The sequence below is a fragment of the Acomys russatus genome, chromosome 21 (assembly GCF_903995435.1).
Source record: "Acomys russatus chromosome 21, mAcoRus1.1, whole genome shotgun sequence".
NCBI lineage: Eukaryota > Metazoa > Chordata > Mammalia > Rodentia > Muridae > Acomys > Acomys russatus.
In genome coordinates, this window is record NC_067157.1 from 5,695,964 (window position 1) to 5,718,437 (window position 22,474).

The window sequence follows — 22,474 nt, forward strand, 5'->3', positions numbered from 1 at the left end:
GTCACTCCTGTCTAAACTTTACATCATATATCAAAATACTAAAAAGCTAAACAACAAAAATAAAACCCATTGCAATATAGGTATAACATGGGAAAATACATATTTGTGGCTTTACACATCTAAATTAATCCACTTTATACAATCTTCCAAAATATAAATGGTAGTTCACATGCAATAGAGCATACCAGCTGGATGTTGTCATTTAATATACAGAAAATAGCCTTTAGGCTGGATGGAATGTAGAAAAGGGTTTGCCTTAACACTGTTTTGGGTAAGATTAAAAAACAAAACAAAACAAAAGACAGTTTCTACTTCCAATTAATAAAGTCTACTATGATTTTGTATTTTCTAATTGTATCACAGAGAAAAACAAAAGAGGGAAAATAAACGTAAATAGAAAACCTGATTCTTTATGAGTTTTCAGCAGGAGCCCTGCCTGTGGGCGGCACTGAGGCTGCTTTTGCGCTGACAGCTCCCGGGATTACTTCTGTCACTCTGGATTGTGCCTCAGTGTTAGATGAGTTTCCCAGATTTCATTACGCCATTGTGTAGCCATAGCTGCCACAATGCAGTGCCACCAGGAGTCTGTCCTTGAGTATTTCTTTACTTGGATATTCAGGTAACTTGAGCATGTTGATGCTTTAAAAAAAAAAAAAAAAAAGACCACCATTAAACAAAGAATCTCTGAAATTTCTTGTTTTATCTAGCAGTAAAAACACTGCTCATAATTAACATAAAACCACTTTCTCAAATTTGCATTGAAATTGGAAAACCCTGAAGTGGTATTTAAAAAGGAAGGAAAAAGAACTGCAGCAGAGCAGTCCCTTCCAGAATGCAAATGAGTGGTGAAAGTATTAAAAGCAAATAACAGGGAGACACATAAGAAAGTGGCGATGAAATGAGTGGAGACGCTACGGCATTTTACCTTAGTGATGTTCAATTAGGTTTCAGGTAATTTGTGCCCCCTCCCAGATTTTCTCCACTAGAAGAGGACCAAATTAGGTAGCCACTGATTCATTTTAGTTCCAAAATTGGAGAGTTGGAGAGATAATGGATGAAGTTGTCCTTTCATTACAAAAATACAGCTTGACCACACCTAGCAGCCAGCCAGGGTTCCTGTGGTTCAGCCACCAGTGATGGCGACAGGCTCTCCTCTCACACCATCTCCTTTCCTTTCCTGAGACTCTAGACCTTCTTCCTACCAGGAACCACAGCCAATACAAGTGGCACAGACCTAGGTAGACCTCACCCCTCATCAAAGAAGCTGCTTTTTACGGAAAGTCACTAGTCAAAATGCAGAGAACAGCGAACTGTGGGACGTCCAGATCTACTATACAACTCCTGCACCAAAGACTCAGGGAACATCAAGAAAGAGAGGTTGGGAAGATTGTAAGAGACAAAGGACCAGGAAGCCTACTGTGAGGTTGTGATATCTACCTACGCCAGGGAAGCAGCCGCTCATAATAAAATCCCAGAAACATGGCTTCCTACACAAGACCTGAACAGCTCTAACAACAGTTGTTTACCCAAAGTAGATGGGGGAAGTTTCACAGGGCCCCACCCCTAGATGAAGAGCTACAACTAACAACTACTAAGAGAGGGAGAATTAAGTCTTCTCTAGGGATGAGATCCCTGACTAATGTCTCAACACCACAAGTCAACCTTAGAAGCATACATAAAGCCAATATTGAACAGACCCTGTAGGTGGTATTCTTGTATTTATTCATTTTTATGTGTACGTAACATTAAAGGAGGATCCATGAATTTGGGGGAAGATACAATAATGAGACAGACAAGATGGTAGAGAGAGGGGAAACTATGTATTTTGTATTTTAATGAAGTATTTTCTCAAGGGTAATGACAGACACCATAACAAAGCAATGGAATGTAACTACTGAAGGCTTTGGTTATTTCTTTTTCCTGTTACAATAAGATATACATAAATTTAACAGCTTAAAGATCAAAAAGGAAATGTTAGCAATTACCTTTGGTTACTTAAAATTAATAAAAATATTCCATAATTCATTTAAATGAGTCAGTTTAACTTACCATGTGCTGGAAGTTGGTAAAAGATTTGGCGTATATGGTACAGCAGCAATTGTAAAGTTTTGCAAACCACTTCCACCCATAATGTTGGCAAACCCACCATGCGGGACCCTGGAACTGAGAGTTTCTATCGTCAAGTGTGACCAGGAAAGAAAGTCAGCTGACAGACACATTTTCAGTTCTAAGTCTGGGTAAAAGTATATTCAACTCTAAAACAATGACAGAATGACAGTTTTTAGTCTGAAAACTCCCAACACATTCTTGTCTGTTGCTTCACGGTTAGTTAGCAAGCTTCCAAGAAGAATTCTCTCTCTGCTTCCCTCAGCTAAGTGCTACATTGCCGGGCCATATGATGTGTTTGTGTCAGTGTGCTGGTTAGTTCTGTGTCAACTTGACACAACTAGAGTCATTCTGGAAGAAGGAATCTCTACTGAGAAACTGTTCCCATCACACTGGCCTGTAGGCAAGCCTGTGGTACATTTTCTTGACTGATGATTAACGTGGGAGGCCCCAGTGCACCATGGGCAATGCCACCCTGGGTGGTGGCACTGGGTGCTGTAAGAAAGCAAGCAGTGCTCCTCTATGGCCTCTGAGTCGGCTCTTGCCTCCAGGTTCTTGCTCTGACTTTTTCGCTGACAGACTAATATGGAAGTGTAAGCAAAATAAACCTTTTCCTCTCCAAGTTGCTTAAGGTCATGGGGATTTATCACAGCTATAAAAACCCCAGGACAAAGGTTTGCTTTTGTGTGCCTCCCTATTAAACTAGGACTTTCAAACATGTCCTATTTTATATTCGTATCACTAGAATTTGTATCCTTGGGATGAGCCAAACTGCCTAGCAACTCAAAACTGAAAAAGTGGATGTTGTCTGAATGAGGAATGTCCTCTGTAAACGTGTGTGTGTTTGAATACTTGGTCCCTAGCTCATGTTACTGTTTGGGAGACTTGTGGAACCTTTAGGACAGTGGTTCTCAACCTGTGAGTCATGACCCTTTGTTGCGGGGGGTGGGGGAGGGGGGCAACCCTTTCACAGAAGTCCACTGGAAACACAGATCTTTGCATTACAATTCACAACAGTAGCAAAATTAGTTATAAAGTAACAATGAAAATAATTTTATGGTTGGAGTCATCACAACATGAGGAACTGTATTAAAGGGTCACAGCATTAAAAAGTTTGAGAAACTCTGCTTTAGGAAATAGAGCCTTGCTGAGGAAAGTACGTCAGTCAAGAGTCAGTCTTGAAGTGTTATAGCCCGGCCTTACTTCCTGGTCCTGTCCCAGTAACTTTCCTGTTTGCTCTCATGCACACTGTCCCAACATGATGGGCTATATCCCTCCTGGAACTGTGAGACAAAATAAATCCTTTCTCCGATTTCCTTCGTTGTGAAAAATATCTAAGCACAAAGCATTTCCTCTCTACTTTGTTTTGCACAGTGAAACAACAACCACAAAAATACTTACATTTCTTTTCCCAGATACAGAGAATAACAAACATATAGTGTGTGTGTGTGTGTGTGTGTGTGTGTGTGCGCGTGCACGCACGCGCACATGCATGTCTGTGCTCACCTTGTGCATGTATGTGTAGAGGTGACTTCAGCGATCTCTTCTATTGCTCATCATCACCTTACTCTTTGAGACAGTGTCTCTCACTGGATCTGAGGAGCATCATTTCCTCTGCACTGGCTGCTTCTGCCCACTGGCACTATGGTTATGGGCACAAGCGAGCATGCCTAGCTTTTGCACGGGTTCTGGGCATCTGAACTCAAGGCTCTTGTACTTGTCTATCAAATAGTTTCTACAAACCATCTTTCCTGCCCTCAAATATTATTTTTAACTGTTGCATAAAATATTTAAGACCACAAGAAGGCTAAAATTTAATGTATAATGCATCACTAAAAATTTTAATCCTGGGTACAGAGCTATAAAATATATAATTACAACTTTTCAAGTTCTATGCATTTTAAATTAATATTTTAAATTAGTCTGTATGTGTATCATGATTAAACAAATTAATCCTAGAAGGAAAATATACTGCTGTGAGCTGGGGATGTAGCCTAATGGAAGTTGCTTTCTTAGTACACACAAGACTGGGAGTTTGAGCCCTAGCACCACGAAAAAACTAAAATTACAATGACATGCTACAGTGTCTCTAGAATAAATCAGAATGTTGACACACAACATATAAATACTAAATGTGTGCTTTTCACATCTTTTAATTGCTATCATACAGAGTAACTGGGCTTCATCACAGCACTTTCATACATATTTCATTGTATTTTGTTCTTATTAAGCCTTCCCATAGTTCTTCCCTTCTCCTCCTTACTGCCCTGCCCCCATTTCTCTAGTACTCCTTCCTCCCATTTTCATGTTACATATAATTCAATTGCCTTCTCTTGCTTCCCTCTCCCCTCCTTGCACATCTCCCCTCTACCGGGTTTTTTACTTTCATGGCCAACATACATACATTTTTATACATCAATTTTAGTCTAGATTCTGCATGAGACGTCATGTGAAAATCAGTCTGGCTTATAGTCAGAAAATAAGTCTAGCTGAATAAAATTTCACACACACACACAAACACACACACACACACACACACACACACACACGCACACACACACACACCTCTACCTAACAAATTTTTAAATTAATTTAATGTATATCTAGGATGAGCCAAATGTAACGACTTAAATAAAATGTTTTCTGCTACATCAATTGCAGTATGCAGGTGACTGACTGTGCATGCTAGTTGAGTTCGAGCTATCCAGGGGCATAAGGCACACAAAACTTAAGTTCAAGATCACTGTTAGAACATGGGCCACAGAGTCAACTAAGCAGGGCTCACAGTGACAAACATGGACCCTACACAGGTCTGATCAAAGTCCTTTGCATATACCTTATGGTTGTGGAGCTTTGGTGTTCTTGTGGGACTCCCAACAAAGGGAGTGGAGTTGTCCCTGCGCTTGGGACCCTTTTTTTCCTACTGGGTTGCCCTGTGATATGAGGGTATGTGCCCAGTTCCATTGTACCTTGTCAGGCCATGTATCCCTGGGAAGCCTGCCTTTTTTTTTTTTTTTTAAAGGAAATGAAGGAGGAGTTTATATGGGGAAGAGGGGAGGTGGGAGAGGGACTGGGAGAAGTAAAGGGAGGGAAAACTGCAGTTGGGATATGAAAGAAGAATACAAATTAAAAATAATAATAATAATAAAAAGGAAAAGACTCCCTGTCTAGGAAGCAATTGGCCACAGTGGCCATGCCAGACTGGGGATCGAGTGGTGATCTTCACACTCCTTCCTGCCCTCCATTTCCAGTTCCCCAGTCTCACTCTAGCCCTGCAGGAGACCACTCTAGGGCTGTCCTCCTTTTTTGTCTCCACTCCTGAGAACTCAGGTGAGCCTGTGGCACACCCAGGTTTCCTCCTTCCTGTGGCGCTCTCAGCACCCCTCTTCTAATCCACCCCCATAGCTGGAAACATATCCTAGCAGGGCTCCTCAGTGGCAACCCCAGCCTAGGTCTCAAAGGGATTCCCCCAAGGCAACACACTGCCCTACGATCCAGAGAGGGCAACCAGAGCAAGGAGTAACACCACCAACAAAGAGAAGACCAAACAGCAACACCCAGAGTTACAGTCATCACACATCCAGATGCCTACACACCAACACAGAATCACAGTAACAGGCAGACCAGTGTGTCTCACCCAGAACCCAGAAACCCTACTACATTTGAACCCCAGAAATACAATATAGAGGAAGCACAACACAAGTGCTGGGGTCATGGGTATGCGCCACCCTGCCCAGCGTGCTTTTTTCTTTGGCACTTTGTTTCTTTGTTTTGTCCCATTTAAGGTTTTTTGTTTTTTGTTGTTGTTGTTGTGTGTGTGTGTGTGTGTGTGTGTGTGTGTGTGTGTGTGTTTAATCTTATTTTCTTTCCTTCTTTCTCTTTTTTTAGATGCCTCTTTTGTTCTCTAATGAAAAAATAAAAGGTGTGGATTTGAGTAGATGGGTAGCATCTGGGAAGAGTTGGGGAAGGAGAACTATGATCAGAATATATTGTTTTTTTAAAAAAAAAAAAGATAGAATAAAGCGTGGGCTTCAGGATGTGGTTTATTCGTAAAGCACTTGGCCTACCACATGAGGGCCTGGGTTCAGTCTCCAGTCATATTGAGAACAAAAATTCTGAATCTTGCTAATAAATCACAAATGTATGAGCATTCTTCTTTGGGTAATAAAATACCCTTTAAAAAAAAAAAAGGGCAAGGATAGATGTATTTGCGAAATTAAAAAAAAAAACAAATTATTAGTCTATGTATTTTTACTTTTACCTTTACAATTAACAAAGTGACTAGGAATAAAAAAGCTGAATTGTCCATTTAAAGACACAAAATTCAGAGTATGACCTTACCATGGTGTTTCAGTATCTACCTAAACAATCTAATCCTTCATGTAAGGAAAATGTGAAAGACAAGATAAACAAGCTGAAGAAGCAGCTCAGGGTAGGACTTCCTGTCTAGCACACAGGACTGAGTCCTGAATCAGTTCTGAGCATAAATGAATAAATAAAGCACTCTTGTGCTGACTGGGTTGTTTTTTTTTTTTTTCCCCAATCAATTTGATACAAGGCTGGGTTACCTGGAAGAGGGACCGTCAATCGAGGAATGCCTCCTTCAAATTGGCCTGTACGCAAGTCTATGAAACATTTTCTTGAGCACAGCCCACCACGTGGGTTGTACAGGAAAACAGAGAACAAACCAGGAACAGCACTCATTGCTGCTGGCCTCTGCTTCAGTTCCTGCCTTGGCTACCCTGATGACAGACAGCAACCAGTCAGCCAGGTGAAGCTTCATCCCCGAAGTGCTCATGGTTGTTGTGTTTATCAAAACAACAAAAAGCAAACTGATACAACATTCATAATATTTTTAAATAAACAGAAAAAATGAGAAGTAAACACACTAAATTGTATATAATAGCTACTGCTGATGGAATAGTGGAATAATATTCTGCTTCTTAACTTTTGAGGGAAAACACTACATTCATAATGAAAAATTGAACTACGCTTTCATAAACAGAAATAAAATTTTATTATAAAAATTTTCTGATATATTTCATAAATATAAAAAAGGCTTAAGTCAACTAGTTTACTAGCATCTTTCAGAGTTAATGTCATATAGCTGGCATTGTCAAATAAATATATCTAAATATATCACAAAAATATATACTATAAATCTTTAACATATTAAAGATCAATAAGAACTGGAAAAAATGCTAAATGTATGTGCACGCACGCGCATGCAGGCAGTTGCTTTTATGTTATCTTGACACAAGCTAAAGTCATCTGAGCACAGGGAACCTCAACTAAGAAAATATCTCTATATACAAAATATCTATATAGGTGTGGGCTATAGAGGACCTTTTTGTTGTTGTTGCTGCTGGTTTTTTGAGACAGGGTTTCTCTGTGTAGCCTTGGCTGTCCTAGACTCGCTTTGTAGAATCTCTAACTCACAGAGAACTGCCTGCCTCTGCCTCCCAAGTGCTGAGATTAAAGACGTGTGCCACCACGTCCATCCAGCTGGGGGAATTTTCTTAATTAGTGATTAAAGGGGGAGAGGCCAGCACATTGTGGGTAAGGCCACCCCTGGGCTGATGGTCCTGGGTTCTGTAAGAAAGCATGCCGAGGAAACCATGAGGAGCAAACCAGTAAGCAGCACCCCTCCATGGCCTCTGCTCAGGTTCCTGCATTTTGAGCTCCTGTCCTGACTTCCTTCAATGATGAACAGTGATATGGACGTGTAAGCTAAATAAACCCTTTCCTTCCCAACTTGCTTTTGGTCATGATATTTTGTCACAGCAATAGAAACCCAAAGTAAGACAAGCTGGTACCAGCAGAGTAAGGTACTGCCGTGACAGACCTGACCATGTTTAGCAGAGGATCGTGGGAGGACTTTGGAGTTTTGGGCTAGGAAAAACCATTGAGTATTGATAGCTCAGTTAAATGTTCTGTGGAAGCTTGGAAGATATGAATGTTGAGAGCAGTACAGAAGATGGAGGCCTGGCTTGTGAAGTTGAAAGACTATCAGGGCCATTTGGTATTATGATTTAAGATTATTTATTATTTTTAATTCAAAGATTCAGCTGGGGCTGAGGAATCAGCCATGATTAACAAAACAAGACACCAGTGCCACTGAAGTGAAACCTCTGTGTTACCTGGACAACTGATGCTGGTTAGCTAGAACTAAAAAATTAGTGATGAGTAAGGGACCAGCACCAAGGAGAACTTATAAGGATAGTGTTTCCTTGGGGTCAGCACGCAGAAGCTGTGTTCCAGAGGCAGCAGAGGTTCTACAATGTGGACGTATAAGCCAAATAAACCCTTTCCTCCCAAACTTGCTTTTTGGTCATTATATTTTATCACAGCAATAGAAACCCAAACTAAGACTGTATCAGAGAGAAAGAGTGTGTGTGTGTGTGTGTGTGTGTGTGTGTGTGTGTGTGTGTGTGTGTGTGTGTGTGTGTCGCCATCCACACAAACCAAGTAGGTACCTTTACTGTTAAACCAAACCAAAAACATAAAAGATACAAAAAATTCTGAAATATATTAAAGATTTAGCACTACTATAAATGTTTTCTATCTTCAATATCTCAATTTGTTTAATACCTAAGATATGAACAGAGAGGTAAGACACAGAATGGTTTTTATTTTTGTTCCTTTTCTCTATAATTACTGTCTTGGTCGTTAGGAATGAAATAAAATGAATTCTTTCAATGTTGTCATAAAAGCACTTCTTACCTGCCAGTAACAAACTGCAAGAGAAGAACTCTCTCTTCTTGAGTAATGTCTTCCACAACTTCCCAGAACCACTATCAAGAATGACAACAATTTAGCTCCCATTTCAGAGCAAATGTAGACTTATAAGAACCAGGGACCATGCAATATTCATAAAGCACATTTTATTCTCTGAAACTCATTTATCAAAGATGATTTCACACAAGGCTTTCATATGCAATATCCCCCAAAGAAGAATTTATGCAAAATCTTTACTTTGTTAGTGGATGTAGATTTCCATCCAATAGAGCTAAAAAGCTTACAGAATTAAATGGCAAACCTAACTTCATTCTAAGGTCCAGAGAGACTTTACCTGAATGACTGCATCTTCTCTTTCATAGCCACTTGTGTATTCTGTATTTTTTATCCAATCATTCACATCAATTTCTGGCATGCCAGAAAGCAGTAGCTCCTTTGGGGAAGAAGAAAAATATTTCATTAATCTTCCTTGGGAAAAAAAAAAGCCATTACATTTAAATAGTAAATTTGCCTTAATTAGAAACTAATCTCATATAAACCTGGCTTACTTCTGTGACAGTTTCTACATGTCACCAATAATAAGCACTACATAAGGAAAACCCCTCAATGCTCGCATTTCAATGGGACATGACAGAATGGATTCACTCTGATACAATCTAAAACATAAAAAAGGCAGAAGCTTATATATTTATAGTAAACATATGCAGCAAAAACTTCTATGTACACAATTTTGTAAGTATTTCCTCCGGTTCACTTTATTTTTATTTTAGTATTCTTTATAAATATGTTAAATCCCACTAGGTCACATTATTAACAACAAAAGCCTGAATATTAAACAAATGGAAAGCTCATCAAGAAATAATCATATTTTCATTATTTTAAAAAAGGATTTAGACTCTTATTAACTCCATCTTGGAGTTATTCAGATTTTTTGAAGTCAATTTTCTCCAAGGTAATAAAAAAAAATTGTATTTTCTCGTGGCTTTGCTTGCAGTGTTAAGCATGGATCCTAGGAGCCTTGTATACACCAGGCATGGGTCCTAGGGGTCATGTATACACCAGGCATGGACCCTAGGGACCCTGTATACAACAGGCATGGATCCTAGGGGTCATGTATACACCAGGCATGGATCCTAGGGACTTTGTATACACCAGGCATGGATCCTAGGGACCCTGTATACAACAGGCATGGATCCTAGGGGTCATGTATACACCAGGCATGGACCCTAGGGACCCTGTATACAACAGGCATGGATCCTAGGGGTCATGTATACACCAGGCATGGATCCTAGGGACCTTGTATACACCAGGCATGGATCCTAGGGGTCATGTATACACCAGGCATGGATCCTAGGGGTCATGTATACACCAGGCATGGATCCTAGGGACCTTGTATACACCAGGCATGGACCCTAGGGACCCTGTATACAACAGGCATGGATCCTAGGGGTCATGTATACACCAGGCATGGATCCTAGGGACCTTGTATACACCAGGCATGGATCCTAGGGGTCATGTATACACCAGGCATGGATCCTAGGGGTCATGTATACACCAGGCATGGATCCTAGGGACCTTGTATACAACAGGCATGGATCCTAGGGGTCATGTATACACCAGGCATGGATCCTAGGGACCCTGTATACAACAGGCATGGATCCTAGGGGTCATGTATACATCAGGCATGGATCCTAGGGGTCATGTATACACCAGGCATGGATCCTAGGGGTCATGTATACACCAGGCATGGACCCTAGGGACCCTGTATACAACAGGCATGGATCCTAGGGGTCATGTATACACCAGGCATGGATCCTAGGGGTCATGTATACACCAGGCATGGATCCTAGGGGTCATGTATACACCAGGCAGCAAAACAACCACTGAGCAATGTCCTCAGTTATCCTAAATGTCTGGTTGGCTTCTTTCCCAAAGCATCTAACACACAAATCTAGTATGTTTGATTATATACCTAAAAGTTAAATCAAAATAGACATCTACAGGTTTTCTAAGGGGAATAAGAACAGAAAGCAAATCTTCATCTCTGAATCAGCCCACACTTCACAGATGGAAACCATACAGTGAGGTGACGGAACGAATGATGTGTTTCGCTTAACAGGGACAGAGAACATACTTCCGAGCCGTGACTTACAGCAACTATTAGTACTATGTACCTAACCAAGACAGCAGATGCTCTAGCAAAATTAATACAAGGCAATGCCTGAGAACTCTGAGGAATTTTTAAATCTATTCAGGAGGTCAGTGGGAGTCTCTCTTTTCCATGTTTTCCATATAAAATTGGATTTTCTTCATATGCTTCAACCAAATAACTAGGTACAGCTGATTATACACACAAGCAAATTTAGCCAGGCATCACAAATTTGGGAAAATGGGGTCAGTCTTCTCACTACTTTTGTTCTGTTCCTGGAATAATTTTTATTTCCAAATGTCATTTATGCTAACACAATTAATAAAGCACGTCTTACCTCTAATTTAACTTCAAATACAGCAAATATCCATTTTATAATAATAGATGAGCCACATGAACAGGCTCTTCTCTAAGAGACCATCCCAGACTGTAAGACTCAGAACTGTTAGTGCCTATGTCACAGTACTCCTTGCCAGGCTCACGAGTGGCTCTTACTTAGGTCCTCTCTGCAGACCGACTCTCTGGCTTACTAAATGCAGGTAAGAGTTTGGCCACCGAGACGCACAGGTAGGTCCACAGGTAAGGAGACTTCTCTGCTCCCTTCTGGCTTCAGTGCTGTCATTGTATAGTGACCCGGTCTCTTAAACTGTAAACTAGTAGCACAGAGCCTCTTCCCGGCAATTCACTCTCACACAGGGCCCTTCACTACAATTCTACTTGTCTCTTTCGATTGCAGCTGCCACAAAGGCTTCCTCCTTTTGCCAGATCTTCCTCATTCCTCATAAGCACTGCTAGACTAGCTCCTTTGTTAACACTTCTTTAGTTGAACCACCTGAGAAAATTCTGCTCCCTGGCAGAACCCTGACGCAGATCCGCCAAAGAGCACAGGGATAAATTTTACATGTTTCTTACAACTCATGAGTCTAATCCTCTTCTTTTCAGACTAAAGATAAGCTTTTAATATTAGACTGAAGATAAGCTTTTAATATTATTATTCTCTCATAATTAGTAATTATGAATAAAATTATTGCAACTGCACTCTCAAAAAATTTTAACTATTTCGTGATTATCACATTTGTTATAAGGAGTTCCACATGCCTGGAACTCACAAAACATGCTTACCTCTGGCAGCATGCACCACCAAACCTGTTTTGGGGTGCTTCTTTTTGTTTTATACACTTAAGAAACACTGATTACTTTCTTGTCAGATCATGGGCCAAGAAGGGAGATGTGTAGGAGATTACTGAATGTTTGTGAGAAAACGCCAAGAAACCAAGACAAGAGCCTCGAGGCCTCAGTGTTTTAAAAGACAGTTGTTCTTGCAACGTGCTTCCGTGTCCCTCCAGGTGGAGCATGGAGGAGTGAGTTTACTGCACATCACTCATTACCACTGCTATCTGCTGACATGCCTCTACGGGAAATGCTTTTGTCCCATGAGGCTTGTCTGCGTCGTGTGGCTTGCTCTTCTGAATGAACATTTATTCATGTCTTAACCCTCACAGTGTAACTTGTCTGGTGCTCTGAATAAAGCTGACTACTGCACGAGACTTCAGTCCACCTTGTTTTATGGGCTCCAAGCTCCCAGGTCCCAGCACCTCCAGAGCAGTGACATTTAGTGATTTTTTAAAAATGCCTTATAACAACTGAGAAAAGTATTAAGATGACAATTAGCAAAAGGGAAATTCACAACAAAACGTACATATAGCAAAAAGTGTTAAGTTCCAATTAATTAATTATTTCTTGAGGGGTTTTTTTGGGGGGGGGGGAAGGTGGTAAGGACAGGTCTTACTATGTGGCCCTGTCTGGCCTTGAATTCACAGAGATGTGCCTGCCTCTGCCTCCTGGGTACTGGAATTAAAAGGCATGCACCACCACACCTAGATAATAATTTATTCCCAATACAATAAAAGAACTAAAACTTTTAAAGATATAATGAAGTATCAGAAACTGTGGCCCATACCTGTAATCTCAGCTATTGGGAGGTGGAGACAGAATGATTTACAAGTTCAAAGTCACCTTCAGCTAAAGATCAAGTTTGAGGCTAGCTTGCACTACATGGAGCCCTGACTCTAAACACAAATAAAAGCTACAAATGTGTTTGTATACTTACAGATGCACATACAAAACAACTGATACAACTGGATATAGTCTACATGTTATAAGGCCATACTAATGGAACATACACCACCGAAGTTAGACTGCCTAGAATATACATGACATAGTGTTTTGATACTCTGGTGTCATAGATGCTGCACAGTGCGAAATGAAAACCACTCAGGCATTTGGCATGAGCCTCCTAAATGGAATCGTGTTCCGAATGTCTTAGGGACAAGCTGTGCCATTATTTCTCAATCTGACATTCATCTCTTTACTTAGCTCTCCACCCACAGTGACAGGTGCTACTGTGTGCTTTCTCCTCTCTAGAACTTTAAAAGCACATCTGAATCCTTAAGTAAGTAAACAAAATTGTAAAAAGTTTCCTTTCTTGGTGTAGAATGGCTTTGTTCTATAACTCCATGTACAAAGGAAGGTGAAAGGCTGGCCCACACCCTGTCCTGAAGTGTGGAGGGATTCATGGAGGCAAGCCCATTTCTTCCTAGTAATGTATCTACAGTTAGCAGATGAGAGTGGATGGAAAAGACATTTTCTTCAGGGTGTAGCTACTTATAAAGTGTCTATGTGCCTGCAAACAGCCTTAATAAAATGCAATGGGTCACAAAAAAGGAGGAGTGGGGGACTAGTTGGGGAAAGAAAGGGTGTAACAGGGATAAAAAAGGGTAATGGGGAGGAATATGATCAAAATACACAATGTACATGGATAAAGTTAAATGAAACCTATTACTAGGTACAACTACTACATGCTGATAAAGTATTTCTATATATAAATAGTTAAAAGTAAGCTAAGATTTTAGCACTCAGGAGAGTAATTATTCTTCATGGGGACAGTGACTACAGGGACAGAAGAAGGACATTTAGTAGGGTTTTTAGTACTTAATCTGGCTGCTGGCTTGACAGGTTTGCTAATTCACTAATTTATATATTATTATTAAATTAGATGCTTTCACATATCTATAAATATCAATAAACCACCAGGAAAAATTGTGTCAATTATTTCTGCTGCTGTACCTTATTTTGTGCATATACAGACACAAAATCTAGCATTTGGACTTGAATGTCACAAAGCTAATTTAATTGAAGTGTAATACATCAAAATTCAGATTCCAGTCATGTCTAAAAACAATTCTTAACTATTCCCGTTTTTAAATGCTGATAACTACATAAAAACTAAAATGAAGGGGCTGGAAAGATGGCTCAGTGATTAAGAGTACTGTCTGTTCTTTCAAAGGACCCAGGTTCAATTCCCAGCACACACATGACAGCTCACACCTGTTTGTAACTCCAGTTCCAGGGGACCTGACATAAAAATTAAATAAATTATTTTTTTAAAAAAAACTAAAAAGAAAAAGAAAAAATCTATGCCAATAATCTTACAACTAAAATAAGACAAAAATGTAAAAACTTAACATTTAATAACTCTGAGTCATAGGGGACTTCAAAATTGATTAGCAAATGTTATTTCTATACTAGGATACATTACATTTTTCCATTACATAGAATTGTTTCTAATAGACAGACAGAAAGAAAGAAAGAAAGAAACAAACAAACAAACTTGGTTTGGCTTTAAAATGCCTCCCACAGACTCTCTGTGTTTGCATACAGTTTGGGGAGTTTAAACCCTTTAGAAAGTAGGATCCAGCTGGAGGCAAGCTTTAGCATAAGACCCTACTTTAAGCTCACTCTGTCACTAGTTTTTCCTTCCTGGTCTGCCAAGGAGTGAGCAAGCATCCTCAACACACCCACTACCACAGCCAGGCACAGCTCCTGCTCCATGCCTTGCCCAGCAGAGTGAACACATGAGCCTTCACAGCAGGAGCCAATCACACCCTTCCCCCTTGAGCTCCTCTTTGTCATGCACTTGTCACCATAATGAAAGCAACTAAGACAGCGGTACACACTCTTTAAAATATTGTGTCTTATTAAGGTGTTAGACACAAAGAGTTTGAAAATGATTCACTAATAACAACAAAAAGGAAACAGACATAAATAATATAATTTATAAATTCTATTAAGTCTCAGTAAAATGCAGACAAATTGAAGAACAAAACAAAACATCCATTGGGGACTTAAATGAAGATAGTAGACTACATAAAGGATGGAAATAGAGAATTATAAAATTATATATGGTGCACACATGCATACATGCGCGCACGCATACACAGATACACACACACACACACACACACACACACACTAAAATAAGAAAGTGGAGAAGATACTCAAATATAACAAGACAAGTGTCTCTTAATTCTTTAGGTACAGGACTAGGAAGAGCATCCTTTTCAGAAACAATGTGAAATACACTGCTTCTGGGAAGACAGGCCTTCCACATCTTCCATGTCAAAAACATCAAAAACTTATTTCATTTTTCTCTATCGTACCTCACATTTCACATTAAGGAACTGTTAATATAATTCAACTTAAGAGAAATAAAACGACATATGTTTACAAATTTCTAAGCATAAATTCCAAACATTAATGCCTCATTAACTATATCCCATTCAGTATGCCCAAAATTACTTCTGCTTTTAATTTTTTATGATTTTGGGGATGAAATACAGGACCTTCCTTGTACTAAATATTAGACAAGTGTCTACCACTAAGCTACATCCTCAACCCTCAAGGTATTTCTGAAAAGAAATGCAGCTGTGCTCTGGTGTAACAAGAAAGAACATGTTCTTCCTTACCAATTCATACTCGTCAAACAGCTGTATGAGGGAAGGTGGGATGAACATATGAAAACCCTGTAAAAAGGCATTGATCTGAGGCTGAATGGCTCTTGTCATTCGAAGTTCAGTGACGAGCTGGACATACTCCGCCTATAAAAAAGAAGGTTTTGTGATGATCACGTTTTAAACTTCATACAGTTAAACCAGTACCGATGCATCTGTTTCTCATGTAAGAGACAGAGGTTTAGAACTAACCTGGCACCAAAATTCAGCAACCACTGCCATGGCTTTTTACACGCCACGCACTGGGCATGGTGAGCGCTTTCCATCTGCTCTGCTCAGTGAGTCCACTCTAGCACACACCCGGATTACTGCATATGCAGCCCTGTGCCTGTCTGCACCTCTGAGCTCTGCTTCTCCACACCACAGCACGGTGCACTAAAGGTCTTAGAATACACACATTAAAGTCCTATCACTCTCCTCCTCACTAACTTCCTGGGCGGTGCAAGTAAAATCCAAATGTACTTTCTAGTCCTTAAGGTCCTAAATAATATTATCTATACCTTGGTGCTAAAAGGATCCCCTTCCATTCTTGTTTCCTTGGCCTTATGGCTGTTCCCCAAACACAAGCCTGCTTAGGCCTCAATGTCTTTAAACTTCCAGTTCTTTCTGACCAAAATACCTCATGTAATATCTCTGAAGGCAAAGGCTCTCTTTACCACAGATATTCCCAAATGCAAAAAATAAAAAATAAAAAAAAATTTTAAAAAAATGAGCTCAAAGTGACTGTGGCAGCATGCACAGGGCCTGCATGGTCTGCTCCAGGGGCTCTGGGTATATACTCCTGAGTGTGTGAGTGAGTGGGACTCTGATTCTTGTGCCTTGTCTTGGAGCTCTTTTCCTTCTGTTAGTTTGCCTTGTCCAAATTCTTTGTTTTGTTTCATCTTACTATATTTTATTATGCTATGTGCTGTTGTTATCTGTTAGAAGTCTTTTCTTTTCTAGTGAGAGATAGAAAGGGAGTGGATCAAGAAGGGAGGGGACGTGGGGAGGAAATGGGAGGGATAACTACGATCAGGTTGTATGATAGAAAACAAAACTATTTTAATAAAAGATAAAAATATGCTTAAGGTGCTATACAGGATCTATTTTCCCTAAACAAGAATTACTTTCTTGTTAAGGTTTTGATTTTATAATTTTCAAAGTATTACATGTAATTATTGTTTGAGACCCTATCAATTAAGCATTTAGACCACAGAAGTGATGGCTCAGTGGGTAAGAGTGCTCGCTGTGCAAACACAAAGACCTGATGCCAGCACACAGGATAAAAGTCGGGCCCGGCCTCACACAGGCCTATAATCCCAGTACTGTGGCAGAAGGATCACTAGGGTTAGCTCCTGTTTCCATGAGAGGCCCTTCCTCAGGGGACTCAGGTTTCCATCCACCCATATATATGTACATACACAACACCCATACATACATACACACACATATACATGATAAAAAATCTTAAATGTGAGGCATGAAAACATTGTGCATTGTTCAATGTAGCTGTGGCCCACATCAGAGTCGCGCTACTCCAACTATCCCCACACTCTGTTCCTAAATCCTTGTAACTATACTATCCTCTCCTCACACTTTCTTCTACTCCTTCCAATATGATTTTCTACATTTATTTCAGCATCCAGACCATCATAACCAGATGCTGATTTGTGAGTATCAGCTCCTTCCCAGTTTTCACACTAGAGTAAAATGAATTTTGGTATCAATTATCTTTCAGTAGAGTAATAAAATTCTAGCATTACAAACTCTGACTTGTACTAACTTCTGTGCAAGTGTCTGCATTGACAGAAGACTCTAAACTGTTTCTGAATGTTTCCTTATCTCTTTATAGAAAATACATCTTCACACAGAATAACAGAAATCAACATTACTTGACAACTGTTGCTTCACACACCACTACTACTGCACGCTAACATTCCAGCTGGAACTCATGAGCCTCTTACCTTTACCTTGTGAGTGCTAGTGTCAACTGTAAGGCAAATAAATGGCTACTGTAAGACGTGTGACATCTTAGAGATTTTACATATTAGCAGTGTTACATCACACATTTGTAATGCTAGCCTTACAAAGAATCTGAGGCAGGAAAACTGTCACAGTTTGAGACCAACCTGGTCCCCACAGTGAGTTCAAAGCTTATAATACACCAGAAGATCCTATTTGAATGAGAACTGCAGTTGTTCTATTTAGGAAGAATTAGGAGGTATGGCCTTGTTGGAGTAAGTATGACACTGGGGATAGGCCTTGATGTTTCAAAAGTCCAAGATATTCCCAGTACAAAGACACATACACACACACAGAGACACATACAGACACACAGACCCACGCGCATGCACACACACACATACACATACACACACACACACACACACACACACACACACACACACACACACACACACACACACAGACACTGTCTATTGGGATGCAAGATCTTAGTTATTACTCCAGTACCATGCGTCCTGCCTGATGCCATGATCCCTGCAACAATGACCATGGACTCTAACCCTTGGAAATGGAACGTAAGCCACCAATTAAATGCTTTCTTTTATAAACTGCCTTGGCCATGAAATCTCTTCACAGCAACAGAAAAGAAACTAAGACACTATCTCAAAAAAGAAAGATGATGATGTGATGATTACTATTATTATTATTATTATTATTAATTATTATTTTAGTTTTTTTAGATAAGGCTTCTCTGTGTAGCCCTGGCTGACCTGGACTCACTTTGTAGGCCAAGTTGGCCTCGAATTCACAGCGATCCACTTGCCTTTTCCTCCCTGAGTGCTGGGATTAAGGCATGTACCACTACATCTCGGTAAAGAGAGACTTATTAACACAATGATTGGTCTACGTTATTAACAGCCACTACCAATTCTAATCATTACAAAATTCTGCAATCAAGCAAGTAACTAGCTAAATAGTTTTGCGATCATTATTACCATGGTATTCCAACCTTAGATAAGATTCACAATGAATGTCCCCCGCAAAGTGAACATACTACCACATATACCATGTTTATATGTCACATCATATACCACTTATATTTTTTATCACTTTCCTTTGCTCTAGCTTTCTTTCAACAAAAGACATAAATGCAAAACAACTAACAAAATATATATTGTAAAAAAATTTAAGCAAAGCTCATGTAAGAGTGCAAGCGGTTGCTGGGAGATGAACATAAACACAGAGCTAAAGAGCAGAGATGCATGAAAAGATCTTTCCACTTCGTCACGTTACATGTACCTGAGAGGAGTGGTGGATCTACTCACCAGACACAGCACTCACACTGAAGAACTACGCTAATGTTTGCAGTTTTTGTTGAAACATAATCTCTTGCTTAACAAAACTTTATGATTTTAGTACTCGTAATTGAGTGTAGGTCTTCAATGTAAACTAAAACAGTAAAGGTAGTGCAGAGTGGACATCCTACAACTGAGAGGGCTCAAAGGGTAAAGGCACTTGTCGCACATGCCTGGCAAAGCTGGGACCCACACAAAGGTGGAAGGAGACAATCAACTCCACACATGCACCAGGGCAGGTGCACATTCCTACATACACATCACATACACAATTATAGTAATTTATTTTATAATTAATTGAGCTTATACATATTTAAAAATATAAGCAGTTTCCTATTTTCTTCTTTCTTCCTTTCTTACTATTTCAATCTACAGTTTAACAGAACTTGACTCATCATGTTTTTAAAAATCAAGTAAGTACTTCCTCAATATCAATTACTGCTGGAGGCCACTGACTTGAACTTAGGAGGGCTGGGCTTTGGTGCCATTTTGCTATTCATTCTTTTTTTTCCCTCCCCAGAAAACCAAATCTTCAATATATAGAAAAATCAGTGCCACCTGGGACCAGAGTCATGGAAGGTCAGACAGCGTATGATGAGGGGCTGGAAAGCACCTGCTCCCAAGGTAAGGTAGAGCTGGAAATGCTGCTGAGGGGCTGCCCCCACCCCATGCTGTCAGGGCCCAAGGCTGCAGCACACAGAGGCACATCATCATCATGACTGCATTGCCCTTTCCAGTTCTGATGTGTGTAGGGGTAGAACAATAGCCCTAGATTCTACATAGCTATGTCCACAGTAACAAAACAAAACGAAACCAAGATAAAAAAAAAAATTGAGTTTGTTCACAGACACAAAACGGTGCAACTCTGTGTGCACTATGTCCTTCCCTTGAGATGCTGTGGCACTGCCATAGGCCATAGCCATATTGGCCATAGGGTCTCCATGCAGGTGGCTGACACTGAAGGGAACATCAGCTCCTGGGGCTGGGCATCCTCCTAGTTGGCTTGACCACCACCACTTGTATCATCAAAGAGTGAAGGGGGATCTGGAGTTGCCTGCATCCTGTGCTTGGAATTGTGGGCTCCATATCCCAAATGGTAAGGCACGGCTGAGACATTCGTTCTACCCAAGGGCTGGCCGTCCTGAGTCGTGGTGTGACCACTGCTGAAACTGCTGCGTTTCTTGCCCGGCACTGATAAAAGTTACCCAATAGCCCCACATGTCCCAGGGCTGGCCAATCACAGCCACCTTCTACATGACATCGCACTCTGCTCACCATTCGCTCTCGGTTCTATTTCCTATAACTGAACTTTATCTTTTGTGTAAGTATAATACATAAAGTTTAAAGTTTTTAATTCATAATTATGTGAAGCTAAGAACATATTTTATGGATTGTCATCAAAAAACATTTTTGCATTGTCTTTCATTTAACAAAAATGTTAATAATACTTCTCTATCATTATCCTAATTCAATAGAGTAGAATATTGAAGTCAGTAAGTTTTAAAGTATGACCATGATTGGCAAATAAAAATCTCAATGCAAGGAATGGGATATTTTCCCTTAAGTGATGGTCAAACATGCCCTTGAGACCTGTTTTTAGTACAAGCTATTACACTTGCTCTTGATTTGATGCCATAATACTGATCACAGCACATGGAAAATTCAAGCTGGTACTGACTAGGAAGCCTCCTCCTTCCTCACTAGCTTTCACAGAACTAGAAGGTACTAAGTAGAAGGTGCTCCTGGGAGAGTAAGAGTCATTAAGAGCCTTTCTTAGCTGTGAGCTACACTAAGGACCAGCATGGCAAGAGCTGCTCACAGACACAACACTAGGACAGATGTCATGGTGGTAACCAACCACTTTCTGTAAACCTGGCAAAAAGCCCATGGTTGGAGAGCTCACAGGCCCCACCAATGACCCTACAACTAGCACTTCGCTAAACAGACAGAGCATCAAACTGCCATCTAACTTGTATCACTCTCTACCCACAGCTTAGTGTGGTTCTTACACATCATCAGAAGTTTCTTTCTTCAGTAGCTGGTGGTTAACACAGAAATTCACAACTGGTCAAAGTGCTCAATAAGTGTGAGTGAAGTGCTCAGCCATAAATGGGACATTTACATCACACCCCTCCCTAAGGCTCAGGGATCACCAGGAGGCAGAAAGACCATAAGAGCCAGAGGCCAGGTATAAGCAAAAGGAACCGGTTTCTTCTGGACATGACAAGACTGCTATATTCATAAATTCACAGCAGTTGTGTCTACCTGTAGAAGGCCTATCCAAGACCAAGGCAGTCAGTGTTCTAGTACAGATGGGAAGGGGTTAATGAGTCATCACCCTAATTGAGGAACTACTGCAGGTTGACAGCTTATGGGTTGGGAGTAAGGGAGGAACAATCGGTTTCTTTAAGGGTATGGCTCCTGATAGGTGGGCCACACACTCCACTGATGGCCTCACACCATGAAGGAAAGGAGTAAAGAGATGGCAAAAATTTATCTTAGTGGGTTATTAAAAAGAATGACACAAAACTGATGGAGGGAAGGGAGGTGGATGAGGATTTGGGAGGTACAGAGTGGGAATATATGGTCAAATACACTGCATGAAATTCTTAAAATGTGTGACTTCTTAAAAATGTGACCATGTCTTTGAGTGCTTAATTTTCAACATTTTACTTAATATACACTCCATAAAATTTTAATATATACAGCAATATAAAATTGTATTATATTAAATGTCATTGGTTTACAAGTCAACTTTAAAACAAATATCATGTATATATGACATATAATAATAAAAGCAAGTTATATATGTGTAATATATGTAATTATGTATATAAATTACATATATATATACACACACACACACACACACACACACACACACACACACACACACACTAGATTTACTAGAACATAAAAGCATGTATAAAATTTAAACAGAGATATCTGTTCTGTGTTAAAACTCTTTAAGCCGGGCACAGATCAGATGGTTCAGGGAGCAAACTGTTTGCTCTCTAAGCTGAAGAACCTGAGCTCCAAAACTGGAGACCCCAGCCTCTGCAGATACACATGGGGACTCCTAGGATTGCTGGCCAGGCAGTGTGGTGACAATGGTGAGCTTCAGGTTCTGTGAGAGAAACCGTCTCAAAAAATAAGGCAGGACAAACAAAAGCAGTACTGAACCACTACTCAGACACACACAGGCAGTTCTCGCTCTCTGAAGATCTCCCCTGTGCCGCTGCGGCCTGTCCTTAGTTGTCTGCAAATATGTGAGTAAATGCACATCCACAGAGCTTACACCCACTTCACACATGAATGCGTCACTCACTTTC

At 40.2% G+C, this 22,474-nt stretch overlaps 1 protein-coding gene across 6 annotated transcripts in view; it reads right to left on the reverse strand.

Annotated features, from left to right (window-relative positions):
* Window positions 1–236: 236 nt before the first annotated feature.
* The window catches only part of Hace1 (HECT domain and ankyrin repeat containing E3 ubiquitin protein ligase 1), a 91,490-nt gene continuing 69,252 nt past the window's right edge, over window positions 237–22,474 (reverse strand). For 4 of the 6 annotated variants that reach the window (XM_051164628.1, XM_051164631.1, XM_051164632.1 and 1 more), the window contains 5 exons: window positions 15,799–15,930; window positions 9,179–9,277; window positions 8,830–8,900; window positions 2,050–2,163; window positions 237–639 (listed from right to left, as the gene is read on the reverse strand). In XM_051164628.1, coding sequence (XP_051020585.1) covers window positions 537–639; window positions 2,050–2,163; window positions 8,830–8,900; window positions 9,179–9,277; window positions 15,799–15,930 — 519 coding nt within the window. In that variant the 3' untranslated portion in view covers window positions 237–536. Of the gene's footprint in view, window positions 640–2,049; window positions 2,164–3,277; window positions 3,390–6,674; window positions 6,849–8,829; window positions 8,901–9,178; window positions 9,278–15,798; window positions 15,931–22,474 lie in introns of those variants that run through there. The other 2 variants (XM_051164629.1, XM_051164630.1) reach the window with 2 other exon arrangements.